This window comes from Equus przewalskii, chromosome 19, assembly GCF_037783145.1.
Source record: "Equus przewalskii isolate Varuska chromosome 19, EquPr2, whole genome shotgun sequence".
NCBI lineage: Eukaryota > Metazoa > Chordata > Mammalia > Perissodactyla > Equidae > Equus > Equus przewalskii.
In genome coordinates this window covers 50,018,157-50,043,163 of record NC_091849.1, presented here as the reverse complement: position 1 = coordinate 50,043,163, position 25,007 = coordinate 50,018,157, and the positions used below count along the sequence as shown (strand labels likewise).

Genomic DNA, 25,007 nt, shown 5'->3' with positions numbered 1-25,007 from the left:
TTCAACATGCCCTTTTCACCCTGGTGGTATAAATTGAATATTTCCCAGTATCATTAAACATTCCTCTAAAATATGGTTTTTAATGGCTGAACAGTGTTCCCTCTAATGGCGTGTCATGATGTATTTGACCCATTTTTCATATTAAAAGCAAGATTAGGCAGGCACTCGTAAGATAAGAACTCGGCTAGATGGAGTGGCCTGGGTATCAGCTGGGGCTCCTGACTGGGGAGGTGTCTGTGGAACAGGGCACTGCCTTCTCACCTGACCTTTGCAAATGGAGTTAGAGAATACCACGTTCTCCTTCCACTCTGTGCTTCGGGACCAGAGCGGTGGAGGCCAGAACCATCACTCTTCACCTGGGTCCCTGTGCTCCCAGGATCAGTGAAGGGGAAGGCTGGACCATTCTTAAAGAAGCCTAACATTTATGCTACATGTTTCCTGCTGTGATGGGAGAGGGGCACCCATATCTGGGAGCTTGAGTTCAATGTCTGGAAACATGGGGGACTACCTGGTCTTTGAGACAGAGCTGTGTTCTGTCTGGATTGGCACCTCTGCATGATTTCTGTGGTTAATGCTTTACTTTTGACATGCCACAGCTCTGTGCCCACTGAAGGAGCAGAAGAACGATCCGGGCTAGTCCACGTGACAACACAGAGACTACAGAGGACAAGTCTGCCTTTAGGAGGACACTATCGCATCCAACTTTCTAATACAGTGATTCCCGGTAAAGGGGTAATTGGGGGCGCAAGATTTCTCACTTGTATTTTCAGGGGCATTCCCAGGCAGACACCATCCTGTGAGATTGTCAGGCAGGGTGCCAGTCTTACAACTATTTTGTTTATTTTCCAGTGTCTGAAAATGACCTTCTTAAAATCAAAGATCTGGACAATAACAATAACATATCACTGTTGGTATGATCCAACCCTTTTAGTTTTATAAATGCAGAAACCAGTGCATTAGCTTCCTGGGGCTATCCTAACAGGTTACCGCAAACTTGGCAGCTTAAAACAATAGAAATTCATTCTCTCACACTTCTGGAAGCTGGAAGTCCAAAATCAAGCTGTTGGCAGGGCTGCGCTCCCTTCAAAGGCTCTAGAGGAGAATTCATTTCCCACCTCTTCCATTTTCTGGTGGCTGCCAGCATTCCTTGCCTGTGGCTGCATCACTCCAGCCCTTGCCTCCTCGGTCACATTGCCTTTTTCCTCTTCTGTTTCAAAATTCCCTCTGTCTCAGTCCTATAAGATTGCATTTAGGGCCTACCTGGATAATCCAGGATGAACTCCTCTTCTCAAGATCCTTAACCACATCTTTTGCATTATAACATAACATTCACTCTTTTGCCTTATAAGGTAATAGTCATAGGTTCCAGGGAGTAGGACATGGACATATCTTTTTGAGGGCCACCATTCAGCCCGCTATACTGAGGTTTGCCCAAAGGTCATCCAAATAGTCGATGGCAGGGTCTGGATGTGAACTTGTGTCTTTGATTCTCAGGTTGGTCTTCTTCTCTCTAAAGTTTCTTAGGCCAAGATCCATGGCAGCTGTGGTCCTTCCGAATTAAATTCCATGGTGATACCATGTTCTATTGAGGATTTCTGTGGTCATAACAAACATAGAAAGAGCTTTCAGACACCATGAGAGTACAACAGCTTCTGAATCTTCAAGAACAGACACATTTCACAAAGGACAAGGATTAGAAGTGATTATATATTATTTATTTGGTGAGAACATAAGGGAAGCAGAAAGGAGGCTCAGGAGACCTCAAGAGCGGCTGGATAAAAATTGGCACATGGTCCAAAAGTCTTCTGCCCTCCCAAGCAGAGAGATGCTGGGCTTGCAAGGAATCTTCTTGGGTGGGAGGAATGGAGTGGTGTTTTTTACTCTAACAGGGTAACTTGGGAAAAGTTGCTGGCCCCTGGGCTGCTGGAATCTGATGAATGAGTGAAGAAGTGCCGACAATACCCTGCTTCTCTGAAGTCCATCACTGTGCTGTGTTTCCCTTCTCATGAATGAGAGAGCTGCAGCCTGTCTGTACAGACTTTTCCTGCCACTATGTTCTGTTGCTGATGCTCCTCACAGCACTGCCTGCAAGAAAACCGGGGGAAAGCCAGCCTTAACCTGGCCTTTTGAAATTATGATGGCCCTCAAATTATGTATTCATGTAGATCAGTCTTTTTTCAAAGGATGAGAATTTTGTTTGCATTTAGAAATACAGTGATATTTTGTTAACACTCCAGGACAGTGTGGGATTCAAGCTCTTGAGTAGGTAGAGGCAACCTGAGTTTTAATCTAAACCTGTTTCACTTGGTTGGCAAGCTTCTGAATCTCGCTGGGTTTCCTTTTCTTCATCTCTAAAGGCGGCATTAGGATCCCCAAGCGACCCACCTCACAGGGCTGTTGGGAGTAGCTAATGAAATGGAAACTTTTGGTAAAGCATGAGACAGGGTTCAAACACAAGCAAGGCTTAAGTACAGAGTGTTTTTATTTCTCTGTGGGAATGCGGAATGGGGAAGCAGGTGGTTGGGCTTAAAGGAAATTCTAATAGAGAAACCAAAGTTAAACGCCAACATTCCTCAGCTGGGTTGGCGAAGTTTTTATGGGTGTCAGCTGCTGTGTGCCTCCGCCACTGCCTGTGAAAGGTGGCCAACTTTTCTCTGTTCACAGGGCCCACTAAGTTTTTCCAAGGAAAACCCAATATCTAATTAGACTTTCAGGCATTATTGGGGTGTCTGGAGTTTACATTTTGAGTTGACATTTGAGATAGTTTTGTCTGATATGACTGTGCTCTCTGTTTGCAGATGTGATACTGATGAAAGATAGTGTGATATAAGACATGGGCAACTACTTGTACTGGCCTTAGGAAAAAATGGTTTAATTGCACTGGGGATTCTCTTGAAGCTGTATTTTGAACTTGAGGGTCTTTTGCATATTTAGTAGGCATCCTGACATTTATTCTCTGTTACCTGGATGATGAGACCCTGTGAGGTGGAGTAATTAGTGTCTGTATTTTCTGTATCAAAACCTTCTCCCACAGATGTCCCTGTGCATATTTCAGCTAGTCACCTTCACAAGCTCTTACGGAACAATGCTGACGACTTCACAGCCAGGTACCTCAATGTCAGTGACTTCAGTGTGATGGAGGATCTAAAGTCTTGCTATGAACGTGTATGGACTCTCTCCTGGTCCGCCCAAGTTGGGGATTTGCCCAATTTCATCAGGGTATGTATGATGTGCCTTTTAGTGGTATAGATGTGAAGCCCCGGAACAATTTTGTGAAAAAAAAAAAAAAAGCATCAGGATTATAGGAATGAAAACTGTCATGAATTATTAATTTTGTTGGAATATTCAAGTAAGAGGCTTCAATTAGCTTTCTTTCTAGAGGTTTTCAAGATGTTTTTTGTGTCTCATATCCCTGATAAAGCAATTTAAACCCAACCTCTCCTTTCCTAACTCAGTATAGGTAGAGAAGGTGTTGGTCAGTGTCCACCATTCAATAATTCTACATCTGTTATTGGATAATTTAAACAGATGTGATTGACTCAGATTATCATGCAGGCAGATGGCGCAGCAGAAGGAAGTTTAGAAAAGGATTTGCTGTCTTTGGATAATGACAAAACCAGATGCTCTTGCATATTTAGGGTTTTAAAAAATAATCTAATGATCATCTAGCATTTGGTTATTATAAAATGAAACTCAGGATAAAATTGTATCCCTGTTATGTGGTATTGTGGGTCATCTGGTTTTCAAACAAAATCCTTGGGTGGAGATGAAGGAAGGTTGGGAGTCATCTCATGGCACTGTTTCCTTACGTTTTATTTCAATATTTTGGATTGCAAACACATAAAATAGAAAAGCACGTAGAAACACAATATCTCAAGACTTAGAGAGAGGATGGTTTTCTGTGCCTTTTGGGGCAACTTTACTTGCAAATAAATATTCTTCTAGTCGACTGGAGCTTTCATTAGCCATTACTTACTGTTGAGTTTCTAGATATCAATCTCCTGTCACTGCATTTTCACTTTCTAGCTATCTGATTATCTTAAACAGAATGTGAAAAGACCCTTTATAATATGTTTTAATCAAGATTAGACTTCTATTCCATGACAGAATTCACAAGAAATGTAACCATCTCAGGTCTCTGATGAAAATCTAACTGGAGTGAACCCTGTTGCGACCACTCGTGTGGTGTATGATGGTGGAGTTTTTCTTGGACCCATATTTGGAGACATGTTGGTTACTGCCAACCGGTGCCCTCAGGTGAGAGAGGATGGGCCCTCACAGAGTAAGTACTAGTTTCCAGTCTATCTCGGCCCCTCCCTGATTTGTAATTTGGACTAATCCCAAAGATCAGTTTTCTGATCCATAAAACAGAGACAATTGTGGCTGTCCTCTTTCTACTTCCACAGGGAATGGAAAGTACTCAGAAAATATAAGTGCCTTGTACACAAAACCATCCATTAACACTCTATTATTGTACTTATTGATGCTATTATTGTGAAACATAAAAATAGAGATCCTCTATAGCTACATATGATTTATACCTCCACACAGTGGCAGTAGAAAGTAAGTGAACTAGGTACACTCCTTTTCTCCTTCAGATGTCTTTTTCTCATTCCCATCTGCCCATACTCCTGTTACAAGTCATTTGCTTTTAATTTGAAAAAATTTTAAAATACAAAACCTATAAAGAATAGTACAATCAACACCTGGGTACTCACACAATTGCCAACATTTTTTTGTGTGTGTGTGAGGAAGATTGGCCCAGGCTAACGGCCGTTGCCAGTCTTCCTCTTTTTGCTTGAGGAAGATTATCACTGACCTAACATCTGTGCCAATCTTCCTCTATTTTCGTATGTGGGACACCGCCACAGCGTGGGTTAATGAATAGTGGGTAGGTCTGCACCCAAGATCTGAACCCACAAACCCCAGGCTGCCAAAGTGGACTTAACCACTATGCCACTGGGCCAGCCCCAATTTCCAAAATTTTGATGTATTTATTTTATCTTTTTTGTCTTTATGAATAAAGTAAAACATTATAGATAAAATCAAAGGGTTCTTTATCACCTATGCCTTCATGCCATCCCGATACTCTTCCCTCCATGAGCAAACACTATCGTAGAGCTTTTAATCCTTATTTTATTTGTAGAGAATTGCGTGAGTCATATCTTTTTCACCTCCCTCATCTCCAAGTATTGTAGAGTTCTTTGGATTAACATTAGCCCCAGGGAGAGGGAAAGACATATAGTCTCTTCTTGGGGACCTACCATTCTAGGACAAAAAACACCCAAAGCTGATTGTCCAAATACACCCTAATCTAGTTATGCACCCATGTAGTGATTGTGGAAGGAAGGTGCCCTCTTTGTTGGCATTTACCTGCAAAGACAGGGCTTTTCACAGGAAGTAGGTACCCAGTTGAAAATATAGAGTGATAAAGAGTCCTTGCACAGCTTGAATTTATTAAATTTACTTCTATATGACAGAGAGGGAATTTACTCAAGATTTAGCATACTTAATTGCAGAAACATTAGGTTTCAGCATATCTATAATCATTTTAATAAAGCCTAACATGTTTGAGTTATTCATTACTATTTAGGGCTTATTACTGGGAAATACAAGAAAGAAAAAGAGAATAAGTGGATCATTAATACCTTTAAATTTCGGCAGAGTTCACAAGTACTTGATGAATATTCTTGAGCGTATGAAATGCATACATTTCCTTTTAATTCTTTTGCCTCATTTCAGGTGGTTGTGCGAGTGAATGACATTCCCGCTCACTGCTCAGGTTCCTGCTCTTTCCGATACCTTGAAGCGTCAACTCCCCGGGTCCATTCGGTGTGCTATTCTCCTGGTATGGTTTGACTTGGCATTGAGATGGGCAGGAACTGTAGACTCAGAGTGACTTGTTAGAGGCCATGTACCTACTGATGGGCGGGTAGAAGGTGTGTCAGTTCATGGGGTGGGTGTTAGTGACGCAGTAGAAAGTGTATTTTTTGGCCAATCAAAATGATATGGGCATGATCTAAAATGGAGATAAGTGGGTTTTGATGACTTAAAATGTTTTATTCCTTTGTCTCTTGTTTTGAAATATTCTTTATTTTGATTTTTTTCCACAAATTTTATTGACTAGTGATCTCTCAGCACTAGTTTGAGAAAATTTAACATGGGGCCTGTGTGCTACAATAATAAATGCAGATGTCCAATAGTGGAGGCAGCATTCAACAGCCTGAATTTTGAGAGGGGAAGGTGAGAGGGAGTGAACCTTTGATGTGAGGGAGAATTCTCTTAAATCAAGTGGTATCGCTGAAAGATGATTTTGTTCTTTCAATTTCTTTCCTCCTTTAAGATGGTGACACGGACCTACTGGTTTATATTACTGGAACTAGCTTCTCTGGTGACTACAAGGCCTTGCAGGTTACAGTGAACAAAACAAGTTGCAAAGTTATTTTCTCAAACCAGACAAACGTGGTCTGTCAGGCAGACCTGCTGCCTGTTGGAGTGCATCAGATCTCGATGTTGGTGAGACCCTCCGGTCGTGCCATCAATGCCAGCGGAGGAGGCCTCTTCCTAAACGTGGAACCCAGACTGGATGCCGTGGAGCCTTCCAGAGCTGCAGAGATTGGTAATCTGGGGAGGACCCCACATTGCATCTGACCTTCTGAAGCTGGTGTTCTTGTCGATATGCAGGAATCTAGTCCTGCCATGTAATAAATTCCATATCCACTATGATTCACAGCTTTTTGTTTTCTGCCATCAGCACTTCTTCTAATGAGTAACAGAAGTTTGAGCCCTTAAATGAACTCACTTGACACGTAAAGGATCATAGTTTGGCTGATGGTGTCAGGCATAATTGGGTCTGTCACTGAGTCACCAGGACAATGTGGTCTAGTAAAAACAACACTAGATTGGGAATTAGGACATGTGCCTGGGTTTTCTTCCCACCAAAGTCAGATGTGTGACCTTAAAATTTCAGTTCTGTGGGACTTAGTTTCCCGATGGTGATGACAATAGGCACAGGAACATTTATTGAGTACCCCTTCTAGGCAATCACACACCTAAATGTTTACAGCTGCCTGAAGGATGGAATTACTATCCACATTTTTCAGATGAGATAGTGGTGGCTCTAAGGGAAGAATGACTTGCCCAAGGCTTTCCAGGGGAAAGAGGAGCTAGAATGCCACCCGGGCTGCTGCTTCTACCTTGCCATGCAATCTTAGCAATACAATGGGCCTAATGATGCTTAACTTACAGGCCTCCTAGCTTTGTGTGAGATTAAAACGAGCCAACAGGTGGGAAAGGCCCTTGAAAAGTAAAAATATTTGGAAATGTGAAGTACAAGCCTTACTCACTAGGAGCTTTGCATGTAAAGGCTGTTTCACAGATGTTTGTAAACTGACGTACACTTGATACTTGGCTAGCGTGCAGAGCCAACTACCAATGGCGCAGTGGGGTATACAGAGGGCAGGGGGGCTTGGCAACGTCAGCTCCGTACATTGGATCGTAGTGCTGTGGAAACCAAGGATCTCTCCATGCTTTTTGGAGGGACATGACCAGTTAAAAACAACCCGGCCAGATTGCATGAATCTTGGGAACACTGATGCTCCTGTGGGTTAACATATGATTTTTAGAGTATGAAATTCCTTTCCTTAATGCCCTGGATTTTGTCTTTCTTTCTTGTGTTGGCCAAAGAACTGTGGTTTAGAACATTTTTTAAAGTAGCGTTTGCTGGCCACAGACTCATTGTTCAAAGGAACAGCTCGTTTCTGACTTGACTTTGCCTAGAAGAGCGAGTTACGAGGCCCACCCTTCCTCATCTCTGCACAGAAACCAGATCAAGCTTGCTCTTATTTCTCAGTGATTCCCGGAAGGGACCAGATGATATGTGGTGCTCAGGATAAAAGGTAGTATTCTGTATCAACCTAATAACTATTGGTTTGAGTTTAGGGCCTATAATAGTCTTCTCATTAGGTTTTTAAGGGGCTCCGATCTTCTCATAAGTTACCTTTGCAGTTCAGGCTACACAAGCCTTCTTTAGCTCCCCACTAGATTGCAGACCCCTCAAGGGCAGACATGGGACTCAGTCATCTTTGTTTCCCCATACAGAGTGCCTTGCACAGGCACAGCGTCCAACTGTCCCGGTTTTCCTGGGACTGAGGGGTTCCCCAGGACACGAGACTTTTCATTTTAAAACTGGGATATGGAACTCTTGGTGCTAAAGCTTGGAAAGTCCCAGGCAAACCAGGATGAGTTGGTCACCCTATCATGGCATGCTGTACCAACGGTACGCAGTGAAGGGATTTGTCTGGGAGGATTGCACAGCATCCTTCTATATTTTAGTAAAAGATGGAAAACTCAGAGACAGGATAATGTCGGGTGGGTGCAAATAAACTTTTAGTAACAGCAAGGGGAAGGGAGACGCTCTAGCTGCTACTTTCCATATTGCTGGATTTCAAGTTTCCCTATTAACCTTTCCTCTGGCCTGCCACCTACTTAGTATCAACAGATATCAGTCAATCAACCCTGATTGAGCCACCCGGAGCAAAACCCTGTGCTAGATGCTGAAGAGTTTGGTACTCAGAGTGTGGTTTGAGACCAGCAGTATGTGCATCATCTGGGAGCTTGTTAGGAATGCAGAGCCTCAGGCTCCATCCCAGACCTCCTGAATCAATCTACATTTTAACAGAATCCTCAGGTGATTTCTAGGAATAGTACAGTTTGAGAAATGCTGCTGTTGGGGATTTTTTTTTTTTTTTTGAGGAAGATTAGCCTCGTTTTGCTGAGGAAGACTGGCCCTGAGCTCACATCCGTGCCCATCTTCCTTATATGTGGGATGCCTACCACAGCATGGCCTGCCAAGCGGTGCCATGTCCGCACCTGGGATCCGAACTGACGAACCCTGGGCTGCTGAAGCGGAATGTGTGCACTTAACCACTGTGCCAACAGGCGGGCCCCTGCTGTTGGGGATTTAAAGAGAACCAGACCAAAGCCTATCAGGAAAGAATTTACAGAATAGCTTTGTATGTGATGAATACATATAGTGATGTGATCAATAATATTCTAAAGCACCATTTGCCCAAATACAGGAGCACCCTTGAAAGGGTTTTTGAGGAAAATCTTGGCTTTGCCTTACGTGCTTCCTTGGCCCGTTTCTGTGCTAAGATAGAGCTGTCTTCTGGCTAGGTATGGACTCTTGTGAGGGAGCTCAACTTTCAAATGGGAATGGCGCAGTGTCACCACCTCTGCAACTTTTATTATTAACTAACATCAACAATAATAAAGATAACAGCAATTTGTTTAGCTCTTATTGTGTGCCTGGCACTATTAATGCTGGGGATACAGTAAATTAAAATCAAGTCCCTGCTCTCATGGAGGTGACGATTATGTGTGTAAGAGAAAAATTAAGCAGGGGGAGAGGGCCAGAGAGGGTCGTGGTTGTGATGGGATGGTCACTGACATTGGAGGAATGACACGATGACATTGGAGAACAGAGACACGAATGAAGCGCAAGCATGACTGCTGGGGAAATCTTGGAGAAGAGCTCTAGGCAGAGGGAACATCAAATGATAAAGTCATAGGTCAGAGTGAGCCCAGCTTATTGCAAAAACACCAAGGAGGTCACCGTGGCTGGAATAGATTGAGCGAGAGGACAGTGGTATGAGAAGATTGGGAGCAGATCACCTGGCTTCAGAGATGATGAAAGGACATTGACTTTTATTCTGAGTGAGATGGGGGCATTGGAGGATTTTAAGCGAAAAAGCAACACGATCAGACTTAAGCTGCCGTGTGAGGATATACTGTAGGGAGGCAAAGATGGAACCAGGGAGACCAATTAGCCAGCTACTGCAGTCGTCCAGGGGAGAGAGAATGTTGGGCTGGACCAGGGCAATAGATCTTAGAAATATAGAGAGCTGCCCTAGGGCAAATCCTTTTTTGCCTCAGGTATTATTTTTTTTTAACCTAAAAAAAATTGATATATAATTTCCACACCATATAATTCACTTTTTGAAAGTATACAATTCAGTGATTTTTGGTATATCTACAAAGTTGTGTAACGTTACTACTATCTAATCCCAGAACATTTTTATCACCCTCCCAAAGAAACCTTCTATCCGTTAGTAGTCGCTCCCTATTTCTTCTTTCCTCCAACCCCTGGAAAGCACTAATCTATTTTCTGTCTCAGTGAATTTGTCTATTCTGGGCATTTCATATAAATGGAATCGTACACTATGTGACCTTTTGTGTCCAGCTTCTCTACTTAGCATAACGTTTTCCAGGTTCATCTATGTTGTAGCATGTTTCAGTACTTCATTCCATTTTATGGATAAATAATATTCCATTGGATAGATGTACCACATTTTGTTTATCTGTTCATCTCATGATGGACATTTGAATTGTTTCCATCTTTTGACTATTATGAATAATGCTGCTATGAACATTTGTGTACAAAGTTTTGTGTGGATATATGTTTTATATATACCTACAAGTTCTCTTGGGTATATACCTAGAAGTGGAATTACTGGGTCATTTAGTGACTATGTGTTTAACTACTTGAGGACCTGCCAAACCGTTTCCACTATGGCTACATGATTTTGCATTCCCACCAGCAATATATGAGGTTTCCAGCTTCTCCACATCCTTATCCACAGTTGTTATTTTTTGTGATAATAGCTATTTTGATGGGTGTGAGATGATATCTCATTGTGTTTTTAATCTGCATTTTCCTAATGACTGATGATCTTTGAGCATCTTTTCACGTGCTTATTGGTCACTTGCATATCTTCTTTGGAGAAATGCCTATCCACATCCTTTGCCCATTAAAAAAATTGGGTTATTTGTCTTTTTATTGTTGAGTTGTAAGAGTTCTTTATATATTCTGGATAAGAGTCCCTCATCAGATATGTGATTTGGAAATGTTTTCTCCTATTCAGTGGATGGTCTTCTTAATTTCTTAATAGTATTCTTTGAAGCACAAATTTTTTTAGTTTTGGCGAAGTACAGTTTATCTTTTTCATGGTTGTTATTGCTTGTGCTTTGGTGTCATGTCTTAGAAACAACTGCCTAATCCAATGTCACAAAGTTTTATGCATATGTTTTTTCCTAAGAGTTTCATAGTTTTAGCTCTTGCGTTTAGGTATCTCACTTATTTTGAGTTAATTTTTGCATATGGTGTGAGGTAGGGGTCTATATGAGCTTTCTAGGGCTGCTTACCCAGGTACCACAAACTAAACAGCTTAAACAACAGAAAGCTAGTGTCTCACAATTCTGGAGGCTAGAAGCCAAGGGTTAAGGTATTGGCAGAATTGATTCCATCTGAAGCAACCTGTGAAGAAGAATCTGTTTTACACCTCTCCCCTCGCTTCTGGTGGTTTGCTGGCAGTCTTTGGCATTCTTTGGCATGTGGAAGCATCAACCTGATCTCTGCCTTCATCTTCACATGGTGTTCTCCCTGTGTCTTTTCTCTGTCCAAATTTTCTCTTTTTATAAGGATACCAGTCATATTGAGTTAGGCGCCCACCTTACTCCAGTGTAACCTCATCTTATCTTAATTTAACTAATTATGTCTGCAATGACTCTATTCCCAAATAAGGTCATATTCTGAGGTACTGGCAGATAAGATTCCAACATATGAATTTTGGGGGGACACAATTCAACCCAAAACAGGATCCAACTTCATTCTTTTGTATGTGGATATGCAGTTGTTCCATTTTGCATATGCCTGAAATTATTAGTAGTATAATTTCTTAGACGTGGAATTGCTAGGTCAAGAGGCTATGTACATTTAAAATTTTGACAATGTCAAAATAGTCTCTGTAGAGGCTGTGTAATTTATTCTCTGTGTAGCAATGTATTTGAGTATGTATTTACCACATCTTGGTAACAGTCCTGCCAAACTTTTTGATATTTGCCAATCTTGTAGAAGGAAACTAACATTTCATTGTAGTTTTACTTTGCATTTACTTTATTAGGAAAGAAATTTAGTATCTTTTCACGTGTTTAAGAGGCATTGTATTTTTCAGTGAACTGTCTGTTCTTCTCCTTAGCCCCCTTTTTTCAACTGAGTTATTATTCTTCCTTATTAATTTTCAGAGCTTTTATATATTAAGGATATTAGCCCTTTATATGTTTGTTTGTCTTTTCATTTACGATTTTTGTAATTCATAAATATTTTAATTTTTTGTGCAATAAATGTATCAGTCTTTCTTTTAGGGCTTCAGGGTTTGTAAAATACTTAGAATGGCTTTCCAACTAAATTATATATCAAGAAAAATTCTACTATTTCCTTCTAATTCTTTAATGCTTTCTTTTTCATGTTTAAATATTTGATCAATTTGGAATTTATTTTGGTGAGGATGTGAGGTAGGAATTCAGATTTAATTTTTCAATACTATTTACTTAATTTATTTACGAAATAAATAATCTGTCTATTTTGTACTTATGTGAAACATCATATTTATCATTTCCTATACGCCATACTTCCCTGGGTTTATTTTTGCACTTTCTATTCTGTTCCATTGACCTGCCTGTCTGTGCATGCTTTATTATTGGATTTTAACCATAGTTGTTTTATAAGACATTTTAATGTCTGGTAGAAGACCCCTTTACTCTTATTTTTGAAATTTTGTATTCTGGTTATTGTTTATTTTTCATTGAATTTTAAAATCACCTTGTTTAATTTAAATAAAAAAATCCTGTTTGTATTTTTATTGGAATTGCATTGATGCTTTAGTTTAATTTAGAAGATATGCCACCTTTACGATGTTCATTCTTTCTACCCATTTACTTTATTTGTTTATTTTTTAGTGAGGAAGATTGGCCCTGAGCTAATGTCTGTTGCCAATTTTCCTCTTTTTCTTGAGGAAGATTGACGCTGAGCCAACATCTGTGCCAATCTTCCTCTATTTGGTATGTGGGATGCTGCCATGGTGTGGCTTGATGATTGCTTTGTAGGTCCATGCCTGGAATCTGAACCAGTGAACCCTGGGCCACCGAAGCAGAGTGTGCAAACTTAATCACTATACCACCGGGCAGGCCCTTATTTTAGTTTTCTTATTTAAGTTTTAATCCATCGATTAAATTCCTCAATAGTATTTCAACGTTTTCTTCAAATTTCTTCGTGTTCTTGAATTTTTCTTGTCAAAATCGCTTCCAGATGTTGTATCTTTCATGTTGCTGTTGTAAATTGACTCTTTTCTTCAATTGTACTCTCTAACTTTGTAGTCTATGGTAGCCTTGCCCTGAATTTTCAGGGCAAGTTTATATGTTTAACTTCAAGGTCTTATTCCACTTAGTCACATGCTCCTGAAAGGTTTTCATTAGGTTCGTTAGGTTCCCCTTTCTCACCCTGATCCGCTTGAGGAAGATAACCTTGCTCCTGCACCCCCTTCCCCCTCTCTAGGGGTATGTGCCTCTATTTGGTGGCCTTACTACCTTGTTTGTATCCCGTTCTGGGGAGATGGCACACCAGAATCATTGCCCTCATCTATAACGAGCAGGCTTTCTGTCCATCAGCTGATCAAGGGCTGCTCCTCCCAAAGGAAAAGCATGCCAGAACATCAGCATGACTGGTGCCACGCCTCTTCTTATTGACGTCTGCAGGGAGGAGAGAGGTTTCTGTGGTTGCTCTTCAGGAGCCTGGAGAAAAATCCTGAGGGCAGTGGGTGGTGATTTCAGTCACTTCTACACCATCTTGGAGACTAGAACCTAGTATGCGTGGTATAATCACAAAGCTGGAAGGGCTAAAGCTGTGAATTCAAGATGAGGGAAGTGAGAATCAGTGAACTCAGAGACAATACTACAAATGATCTTCTTTAAGTGGCAGAGCCGTCTGCGGCCCTGACTCTGGGTCCGCTGTTCTTTCTACCATGACGCTGTCTTATACTTGTTTTCTCAGGAAAAGAATAAGCTCTATAGGATTGGCAGGGATGATATTTCAAAGTCTAGGGCAGGAAGAGTTCTCAGAGACCATCTCCTTTACTTCTCTGACTCGTGGACATATTGTGTCTCTTTGCTTTATTCTTAAATATCTCCAGGATGCATTATGACTTCTTTCTGCCCTCTGATCACCAGTTCTCCCTGTTTATATGGTAGTTTGCATATTTAACTTCAGTCTTTTTCTGCAGTTTGAGCATGCCTTGTGTTTTGACTAAGAAGCCTCTTATTTTAACTTCATTTTTTCTCTCTTGTGGATAATTAAATTTTGTCTGCTTGTGTGGCTTTTTGTCCTATCTAAAAATGCTATTTTTGTTACAGGAGGGCTCTGGGCCACCATCCGAGGCTCTAGTTTGGAAGATGTTAGCCTGGTGCTATTTGGCTCTCAGTCTTGTGTCATTAACGTCACCACAAGCAATTCACGAAGAATTCAATGCAAAGTTCCACCCAGAGTAAGTGGAATCCTTTGGCATCTTTTTCCCTCCGGGTAGGTGACCATTATTAACTTGTAGTGTAAGGTTTTCAGTGGATCATTGCTTAGAACTAAATTAACTGACATGACCTTTTCATCATGAGAGTATGCTTATATTTATATGTTTATATTGCCTGTTCTGCTATGAAATGGGAAGCTGACTCCACCAATGGGGTTATCATTAATGTCAGTTGATTTCTTTTAGAAGAAGACAACAGGACAGTCCCAGGCCACACTCTCAATGAATATTAGTGCCCCAGAATAAATATGTTTATGTCCTGCACATTGTGGGTGTTGATTTGTAAAACTTATATGTGTTGTAATCTTACCTCTCTCTTAAGCAAACAACAAATAATAGTTTTCGCCAGCAATTTTGTTTTCTGGCATGGATGTGAATGGTAGTTCTTAGAAACTTCTAGAATGTCTGATTCCTATGAGATATCTCCCTAGTTATTCTCTACTGCTTCCTTTTTCCCTTAAAAACAAGTCCCTTAGCTTTCTCTTTCTTCTTCAGTTAGTGCAATCTCATAGCCTATTAATTTTTATATTATATTATATTTTCTATTTTAATTAGATTTGAGTTCAGGTCCTTCCCTGGTGCTGTTGGTGAGGCTCATGCTCACAGTTGAGGCTGAACTTTTAATTCAGAGTTGACTTCAGTGTCATCAACATTCCCAGCACCTCCGTGACCCCATAAGATGGCTCTTTACTGAACAAATAAAGATCTCTGACAGAAAGGGTTCAGAATAATCTTTGATCTCTGGTCCTACATTTTTATCTCATCCAGTTACTCAAATATTATGAAATGTTAGCTTTTATATATAAACTGCATGCAATTCCAAGGTGTGATCGTACTGTAATTTGTTTAACTTTTCTCTTTTATTGGACATTAAGATAATTTCTAAAATTTCCTATTTTAAACAATAGAGCTTTGATCATCCCAGTAACTATATTTCTGGGCATATTTGTTTTTCTCAAGATAAGTTAACCTAAATTCTAAAGCTTTTGATATGCAGTATGCAGTTGTCTGAAATTCCCTTTTAATTTATCCTTCCACTATCACTGTGTGAGTGTCTGATTTCTGACACTTTGACCAACACTGGGTATTATCACCTTAATCTGTATTTACCATTTTAATGGGTAATATTTGTATTGTTTGGATTTCTTTTACTAGAAAGAAGAAACATTAAAGAACAAACTTTTTATTTGGTTCAAAGCAATACAGGCAAAGGTTAAAAGGAAAATAGTAGAACAAATCATGCTCTCCAGCCGTCCTTGTCTTCCCCCTTCTTCAAGTCTTCCTTTCTGAAACAACCACTTTTAATTCTTTTGATATAGTCATAGTACGATTATTGTATAAAATCAATAAGCCATGTTTACATTATTATGACGATTTAAATGATGCAGGTAGAATCAGGTAATACGTGTTTTTCTTTCATAATTCATTTTTTTCTTAGTTTCTAATTTTTTTTCTTAACACAACTTCCTATAATAATAATTCTCTATCTTAAAAAAGAATTCCACCCTATCAGTTACTCTTTTTCCTTGAAGCTCTGTTCTGCATCAGTCTAACTGGGGTGTTTTCTGGGTTTATTCTACAGATTCCATCCTCTCACTTCTCTTGATTGCTCTCCTGGGTAGATTCACTGTTTCTTGGAGTTCATATCTTTCTCTTTTTTGGCTATTGTTTATTTTGTGAATCATAGCCTTAAGAAACATCCTAGGAAAGATATGTGGGAAGGAAGTTTTCTGAGTACTTACATGTCTGAAAATATTCACACACTTGATGGATAGTTTAGCTAGGTATAGATGTTTACTTGAAATTGCCATTCTTTGCAGAGCCCATTGGTGTGTTAATTACAAATCATTCTTACTCTCCCTTTAATCTGTTGGATGCCGCACTTGCCTCTTCTAAGCACTTGTCACTGTGTGTGTGTGTGTGAGAGAGAGAGACTTGAAAGTAGCAAATATATTCTTTAAAAACAATTTTCTTGAAATTAACCTTTTAAACTAATTCTGTATGAACTTCTCTCAAGTTAGTCTTATTTACAGAAGTTTAATTTTAAAAAATGGTTTTTCAGGGAAAAGATGGACACGTTGTAAATGTGACTGTGATCAGAGAGGACTATTCTACAGTTCTCCCCATGGCATTTACATATGACTCCTCTTTAAATCCAGTGATCACATCTCTGAGCAGAAACAGGAGCAGCATAGCAGGTAAAATACATGATACTGTAGCATCTTTGTATCTTTAGACCATTGATCCTATAAAAAAGGCAAATGATGGCCTATTAATTTTATTCAAGACAGTGTTATATTTTGAATGGGAGTTATTTTTCTGAAAACTAAGAGACTAGTGTTATCATCTTAGCTATTATTGAATAAATCTCCTTATATCTATTTTTCCTTCTGTAAAATTGAGACCATTTCCGTCAAGAAAATAACATGGGAATTCAAAGGTAACAATTGTTAAGTATTTTTGGAGAACCTACTATGTGCCAATAATAGCACAGACATATTATAGACTTTAATCCTTGCCACTAATTTATAGTATTGTTAGCCTCAGTTTACAGGTAAGAAAACTAAGAAACAGATAGAATACATAACTTGTCTAAAATGCTATCTTTAGTAACAGAGCTTCAATTTGAACCTAAGCAGTCTAGGTGCATATTACAAGCAGTTAGCCACTTACAGTTTACTGTAAATTACCGTTTCAGGCATCAGATTCTACTGTAGCAGTTATTTGATATGATTAGAGAATAGAGTGTTCTGATTAACCAAGAATTCTTGTTCCTTGAGACATACTATGTATAAAAAGAATGAATTCTTTAGCACTGAAATATGGGAAACAATTTAATCTTTCTTTGATAGTTCAGATGATGTGACCAGATGGAATTGTAACAACTTATTAACATGTTATATTATATAGATTTGGAAAAGTACCATACCAGGTAGATTTGGAAACATGTCTTTCTGGTTAATTGAATGCCAGATAACAGAGAGTTTATGGTGGCCATATCTAAGGGATTATTATTATAAAAGACCATCAAATTTCCCAAAGAAAAGGCCTAGACTCAATTTTTCTGGTACTGTTTTCATTTTCGTTGCTCAAGAGTACATAAATAAAGGGAAGTGTCCTTTAGCTTCTCAATATTATTCAGCTCAGATAGTGCAGAAGAAGAATTTGCTGCCTCAGGCGACCAAAGTGTGTAAAATTCCTTAGTGGTATAGATTCTTCCCAACAAAGTAGAAAAGGGAGGAGGGAGCTCCGTGTTCTATTCAGATTTCAGTGATTTTGGCTTTTAATAAAATTTCCTACCTATAATGAAAAGAATAAATACATTGCATCAGTGCCTTAAAGGCATCTAGGATTAGCTTGACAATTGACCCAGAGCCCAAGGAGTTATGTTATTGATATATACAACATGATGCATTATTTGCAGAATTTACACTTGCACTTAAATCTTTCTACAGGCTGAATAAAGAAGAACACGTTAGAAAATCCACAAAGAGTGGTAGCCTGTTGGGAAAGTCTCTTTTGAAAGTTGGAGTGTTACACAACTCCATCCAGGAAATGATGATGTTGATGATGACAATGAAGCCAAAATGAAATCAAAGAAATAGAAGAGGGCGGGCAGGGGAAGTGGGAGGAAGAATTTGATATGCAGGACCATTAGTGTGGTTTTTGCAGTCAGTCTGAATGAATCCCAGCTCACCCATTCCTTGAACAAGACATTTAACTTCATTTATCTTTAGTTTCCCCAATTGCTAGGTGGGAATAATTGTTTCAAGGCTATTGTAAAAATTGGAGATAACGTAGGTAAAAGTACCTAGCCCGGGGATTAACATGGAGTAAGCACTCAATAAATGCTTCGTTGGAGTGAGTGTTGTAATTCTGTGAGTAACTGAGTGTTATATGAATGAGCCAGAGATGACCTCTGTATATTGGCCCTATGTTGTTTACTTCCTCACAGCAAGTTGGGATCCATGAACTCAAAAGCCTGCCGAGGCCAACCTCAAATTTTTACACACTCAGTTGTTTTAAATATAGCCAAAATAAGCAGATTTTTAACCTTTTAGAGTCTGCCTTCTTTACATACCCTGCAAAACTGCACCCAGCATCTGATAGCCACAGATAAAATAATCCTGGGGGCTGTAAAGACTAAGCTACTGATGCCTCAAAGTTCTCTGACCCAGAGGCTACCCACTGGGCTGCTCAGTGACATCATCTGGTCACGTAACTCCCCCAGCCCTTTCTCCCCCAGGAGTTCCCTAACCTCCCTCCTTTTCGGGGGGTGGTCTCCTGTTGTCGCCCCTGGAAAGTCTTGTGCTGCGAGATTTCTGCACCTATGTGAACCTGTCAGTCACCACCCATATAAAGCTCTTTTTTGTGCTACTGCCACCTAGTGGTCATGTCTTTTCCTTACTCAACTCTGAAATCCTTCAAAGTCACTACACTGAGGCTTCAGACTTCACAGTAGAAAAGAGGCTGGGAAGACATGAAGAAGTAAAGAGAAGGTGGAACAAGGAAGAATATGAAGCTAATTGAGGGCTTTTGAATGCTGTACTATACCAGAGGCTGTCCTAGGATAGCTAACTTAATCCTTACAACAAACCACATGGGTAGGCTTTGTTACTATCTTACGGATGAAAAATCCGGGGCTTGGAGAGCCCAAAGTGAACCACCCAAAGTCATGCAGGTAGTTAAATGGCAGAGCAAAGATTTGCACGTAGATTTTCTTTTCTCAGCACGCCACAATCCCTCTTTGAGTTTTCTCTTTCAAGTAAACTCTTCTCATCCTCTAATTGGTTGAGGTGTTCTATAGATGCCAGCTCCATAGTAGTTCTCAAACATTAGAAGCTAAAGGAGCTTTAGAGATGCTCCAGCTCAGGCTGTTTCTCTCTGGGCACAGTCAGACACAGGAAAGGTAAGGATATTTATTTCCACCCTGCCATTGCCCGCTTGATTTCTGGCTCTCGTTAAGACTCTAGTAGTCTGCAGACTGGATTTCCCTTCCCCTATCTCTCTAATTGATCTTGTAGTCTGGAAGAAAGCTTCAATCATATCCTTTGCTTTCTTAGAGACCTTCGGAAGTCTCCACTGTCCACTGAATTAAGTAGTGATCCCTCAGGATTGGCTTTCTTGGTATTTAGCCATAGAACCACCATCAACTTGGCCTATTCCCATTGAATCTCTAAGTGTACGTACACGAATCTAGTCTTCCAGAAAGTCACTTAATTCTCTTTCCTTCTCTCCAAGCCACAGGATGATTAAATGAGAAAGTGCTACCATAGACTTTGGGTAAAACCATGAAGTTTTCAGAATTGAATTGTAAATCCCCTATTCTCGATCATTTCCTCTTGAGCTTTATCTTTCAAATTGAATTTCAAGCACCATCTTGCCCACAAGGGCTTTTTGATGTTCAGAATGTTGCTCTGATCTGAACAGCCCCACTGCTCACTTTTCACCTCTCTTCCAGCCGGGCTTGTGCTGAAGCTATTTTGGCACCTATTTTTCCTACCTTTGAGGGCAGGGTCTGTGTTTAACTTATTTTTGTATCCCTTGTGGCATCTTCCTCTTGGTATTCAATAAATATTTGAGGTAAATGGAATTGAATTAAAGTGTCCGTAGTACACATGGCATTTTAGTAGAGTTGCTAATTAAACTAAAAAGGTATTGAAATACAAGAGAAGACTGGGCTGAGGCCTTGACATTTCCATCAATTGGCTATGAGACCTTGCTTGCTGAACCTGAATTTCCTCAGAAGCTAAATGCCAGTCCTACTAACTGTCTGGATATGGCATCGGGATAGTGTGAGGATCAAATGGGCTAACATATGTGACAGTGCTCTGTAAACTGTCAAGCACTGTTCTCCTACACAGCACTTTTATGGCATTCGGTGCATACTGACGACATAGCTTTAGACTTTTATCAGTAGAAAAGTGGAAGTTAAAAAAAGGATGTGGGGTGCTATTTACTGGTTATAGAGACCACCAGCGCTCCAGACTACTTCTTGATTTGCCTTTGCTTGGAGATAAGTTAGTGCCTCTTGAGTACAGTTGTCCTGACAATTTTGCTTTTTGTGCCCTTGAGCTTACAGGCTGTAGCTCTATTAAAAAAAGTTGTTGAAAGTTTCATGCAAAAAATCAGATTAGCATTAAAACTCTTAGAGTATTATGCACAGGGCTGACCATGTATTTAATCCTAAAAGACAGTTTTAGAATTGAATACCTAGGTGGTTGAGGCCACAAACCCACATCACAGAAGCTAATGGATTCTTTTCAACACAGGAGGTGAGACCCTTTTCATTGGAATGGCGCTGCTGGTGAACGACACGGATTTGGATGTGCAAGTCCACATTCAGGAGACCTTGGCTCCAGTTCATGAACAAATGGCTCAGGGTCTGGAGGTGGTGCTGCCCTTGCTGCCAGCTGGTCTCCACAGAATCTCGGTCTCCATCAATGGGGTCAACATTAGCTCACAAGGGTGAGCTGGACACTTGCCATTAATTTTCGGTCTGTTTGATTGTCTAGCAATTCAGTTGAGGAATTCCAGTTTTGAGTTAGGTCTTGTTTTTCCTTATTCTTCTGAAGTTAGAGGATAAACACATGAGAATCATAAAATTTGAACAAATCTTGAGACCTTACAGGACAGTTTACTCTCAAGACCAACGCAGGGGAAATTTTTGGCTTACTGGTTGGAGAATGGAGAATTTTCTGGAATTAAGATGTCATGGCTTGTCGTTGGGGTGGGGTGGGGTAGGCATCTATATGTGAAGGAGGAACAGTCTGTGCTTTAATAAGAGTCTGTGATTAAATAAAACCTTTAATAAGATTGGGTATTGGGCTTTGAATAAATGGCTTGCAATTATTGCACAAGCCATGCTCACATCCTCTTTGCCCTGAAGCCCTTCTGCCCAGTTTTTCTCCAGAAGTTCCCGCTCCTCCTTCCAGAAAGTTATCTAAATTGTATGGGACCCATGCCACCCATGGTACTGGCCCAGGAAAATGTCCCACCCAACATCTTTTCCTCACCATTTCCTATATTCTCTGTTGGGCAGTATCCTTCACACTTGCTCTCCATCACTGCTCCCTTTCTCTCCTTTTCTCCCTCAAATACATACCTCTCTTCTGTCTTACTCCTTCCTTTCTCTTTTTCTAACTCTGTTGGTTGTTTCATGACAATCTCCCCCTATTCTGCAGGGTTGATCTTCACATCCACTGCATCACAGAAGTTTTCAGCATTGAGCCTTGCTGTGGGTCCCTTCTGGGTGAGTGGCTCTGACATGACTGGTATCATTTATCCAGTAAGTCTACTCCCTGGATATCCAGATTTTGTTCCTGGGTTAATTAACGGGCGAGACCAGAGACGGGCAGCAGGGAGAAGAGCTTTCCTGATGCTCTGGAAACTGAGTGGTGTACTTTGAAGGGTGTGAAAACTCAGTGGTTCCTTAGCCCAGTAAGCTCAGGAAATTAAAAAATTTTTATGAAAACGAGATGTGCCTATTTTCCTTTTCTAATGGAAAGAGGCTGAAACATCTAATGGGCAGCACCTCTCGAGTGAATATTAGAAAAACAAGGGAAGAGCTCCCTGCTTCAGCCATTTAGATGCTACATGTGCAAAGAGAGGAGGAATGAGTCTTTGGTGTCTTCACTTTCCTCTAGGGATGCAGATGAAGGACCAGAAGTAGTCAGAAACGCAGATGCCAATATGGGAGATGTAAGGACAAGACAAATAGAGAAATCTAGAAAACTATTCATTTTCAGAAAAAAATTGACAGCTGTATATTTGCATGTGAATAATCACTCTGATAGGGTTTGAAATAGCACATTATCCTTTTTGAGTATAGCCTTTTTAAGGCTGCTTGGCTGTACTACAGATTTGGTAATGATATGAGGTACGTTGCTCCAATCCTTGTCCTGAAGATGGTGTTTGATTGTCCCTCAGTTACAGGTGAGACAAAGTCTATGAGTATAACAGCAAAATCATAAGCATGTTTCAATGTTTCAATGGCTCTTCATATGTCATATATATATATACACATATACACACATATGACTATATAAATATGGAATACTGGAATATTATATAGAATAATATACAAGATAAGTAGAAGACTGACCAATCTGATTTTTCATTATTGTGTCAGTTGAATATATTTAGAATAATATACATATACCCTACATAATAACATATAAACTAATATGGCAGATAATATGGCAGATGACAAGAAGACTAAAGAATTTGATTTTTCCTTAGTGTATATATTGTATGTATATAATATACATAAAATTTCTCTACATAATAATATATAGAATAATATAGACTAGTATGTCAGATAATATAGCCGATGACAAGAACACGTCAAGAAATTTGTTTTTTCTTAGTGTATAAGATGATAGAAGTAGTGGCTTCTAGGCTCTATAAATATCCTTGAAAATTTTGTCTTACATATTACAAACATCCTTCCTTATAATAATTTATATTGTTTTATGGTTATGTCAATTTCACCCCATCTGACTCCTGCCAAAATGATCACAAATTTAACATCGAGGGGGCGAGGTGAAATAATCGGGGTTTCACCTATACTTACCCCACCTTCCGCTTAATTGCACTGATGCTTACACAGGTGCTGTGAGATCTCAGTTATGAATACCAGCTTTTATGTTTCGTTTTCATTATTCGCGCTTTAGGTGGAACCATCCTCAGCATCTCAGGAATAGGGTTCAGCAGGGACCCCGCTTTGGTTTGGGTGCTTGTGGGCAATCAGTCCTGCGACATCGTGAACTCGACAGAGAGGAACATCTGGTGTGAGACTTCGCCCGCGTCCCTGCTGCCTGATGCGGATGGTCTCTCTGTCCCAGCCCCTGTGGAGGTCTGGGCTGGCAGCACGTCCATCTCCCGAGCACCTTCCCCAAGCCTGGTAGGGAAGGGCTTTATCTTCATGTATGAAGTGGCAGCAACACCAGTGGTCACTGCCGTACGAGGAGAAATCACGGACAGCAGCCTGCGGCTCGACGTGGAAGGAAGTAACCTCTCCAACTCGGTTATCCTTCTGGGGGGCTTGGCCTGCGGTCTGGAGACACAGTCTTTCAGGAGCAACGTGAGCCTGTCTGGGTGCTCCTTTCCTCTTCACAGCTTGGAAGCAGGCATCTATCCTCTCCAAGTACGTCAGAAGCAGATGGGGTTTGCTAACATGTCTGCGGTGCCCCAGCAATTTGTGGTGACACCTCGGATAACGGCCATCTTCCCAGCACACGGGTCTGCTTGTGGTGGGACAGTGCTCACGGTGCAGGGGCTGGCTCTCAGCTCTAGGAGGGGGTCAGTTCAGGTGGACCTTTCGGGTCCTTTTACCTGTGTAATTTTGAGCTTAGGGGACCAGACAGTCCTCTGCCAGATTCACCTGGTGGGTGACCCCTTGCCTGGTGCTTCCTTCACCCTGAACGTCACCGTCTTGGTCAATGAGCTCCCCAGTGAGTGTCAGGGGGATTGCACACTTTTCTTGCGGGAAGAGACAACTCCCGTCGTGGACGCCTTGACCACTAACATCAGTGGGTCTCTGACCACAGTGCTGATTAGGGGTCAGAGGTTAGGCACCACTGCTGATGAGCCAGTGGTGTCTGTGGATGATCATCTTCTTTGCAACGTAACTTTCTTTAATGCAAGCCATGTGACATGCTGGATAAGTGGCTTGACCCCAGGACCTCACTACTTATCAGTTTTTCATAGAAGAAATGGGTATGCTTGTTCTGGTAACGTTTCCAGACACTTCGACATTTTGCCTCAAGTGTTTCGTTATTTCCCCAAGAATTTCAGCATACATGGTGGAGGCCTCTTGACTGTGGAGGGCACGGCCCTGAGAGGACAGAACGCCACGTTAGTCTACGTTGGTTGGCAGGCTTGCCTGACAGTCAATGTCAGCTCTGACCTCATCCAGTGCATCGTTCCCTCGGGGAATGGCTCTGTGGCCCTGAACATAGAGGTGGACAGACTTTCACACCAAATGGGAGTCATCAGTTACAGCAACACCTTCACCCCAGAGTTGCTCTCTCTTTCTCAGACGGATGACGTCTTAACATTTGCGGTGGCCCAGATCTCAGGAGCTATGAATGTTGACATTTTAATCGGGATGTCACCCTGTATGAATGTCTCTGGCAACCGCACAGTTCTCCAGTGTGTGGTCCCCTCCCTTCCTGCTGGCGAGTACCAAGTCAGAGGTTATGACCGCACGAGAGGGTGGGCCTCATCCGCGCTGGTGTTCACATCCAGAGTCAGTGTCACGGCCGTGACTCAGAACTTTGGTAAGTCAAGCAAAGGAGACAAGGCTTTCTTTATGTAAGTGCATTATAACTACTCTCACTTCTCTAAGAGGAAGGGAAGCAACATGGATCTGATGGCCGAGGGAGAGGGAAGCCCGACTGGCCTCTTACAGTTCAATTTCCTCCTGACACTTGTCACTGTAATACTCCTGTGTGTGAGGCTTTGTTTTTCTTTTTTTTTCTTGGTGAGGAACATTGGCCCAGAGCTAACATCTATTGCCAATCTTCCTTTTTCGCTTGAGGAAGATTGTCCCTCAGCTAACATCCATGCCAATCTTCCTCTATTTTG

The 25,007-nt window shown here is 40.9% G+C and overlaps 1 protein-coding gene across 3 annotated transcripts in view; it reads left to right on the top strand.

Moving 5' to 3' along the window:
• PKHD1 (PKHD1 ciliary IPT domain containing fibrocystin/polyductin) overlaps positions 1-25,007 on the top strand; it is a 414,808-nt gene that overhangs the window by 39,663 nt on the left and 350,138 nt on the right. For all 3 annotated transcript variants that reach the window (XR_011529807.1, XM_070584791.1, XM_070584792.1), the window contains exons 23-32: positions 597-724; positions 3,035-3,219; positions 4,135-4,257; positions 5,743-5,848; positions 6,344-6,619; positions 14,248-14,378; positions 16,480-16,615; positions 20,690-20,885; positions 21,602-21,669; positions 23,093-24,700. Coding sequence is in view for 2 of the 3 variants with exons in the window: in XM_070584791.1 (XP_070440892.1) it covers positions 597-724; positions 3,035-3,219; positions 4,135-4,257; positions 5,743-5,848; positions 6,344-6,619; positions 14,248-14,378; positions 16,480-16,615; positions 20,690-20,885; positions 21,602-21,669; positions 23,093-24,700 (2,957 nt within the window). In the remaining variant the exon portion in view is untranslated. The remainder of the gene's footprint in view (positions 1-596; positions 725-3,034; positions 3,220-4,134; positions 4,258-5,742; positions 5,849-6,343; positions 6,620-14,247; positions 14,379-16,479; positions 16,616-20,689; positions 20,886-21,601; positions 21,670-23,092; positions 24,701-25,007) is intronic.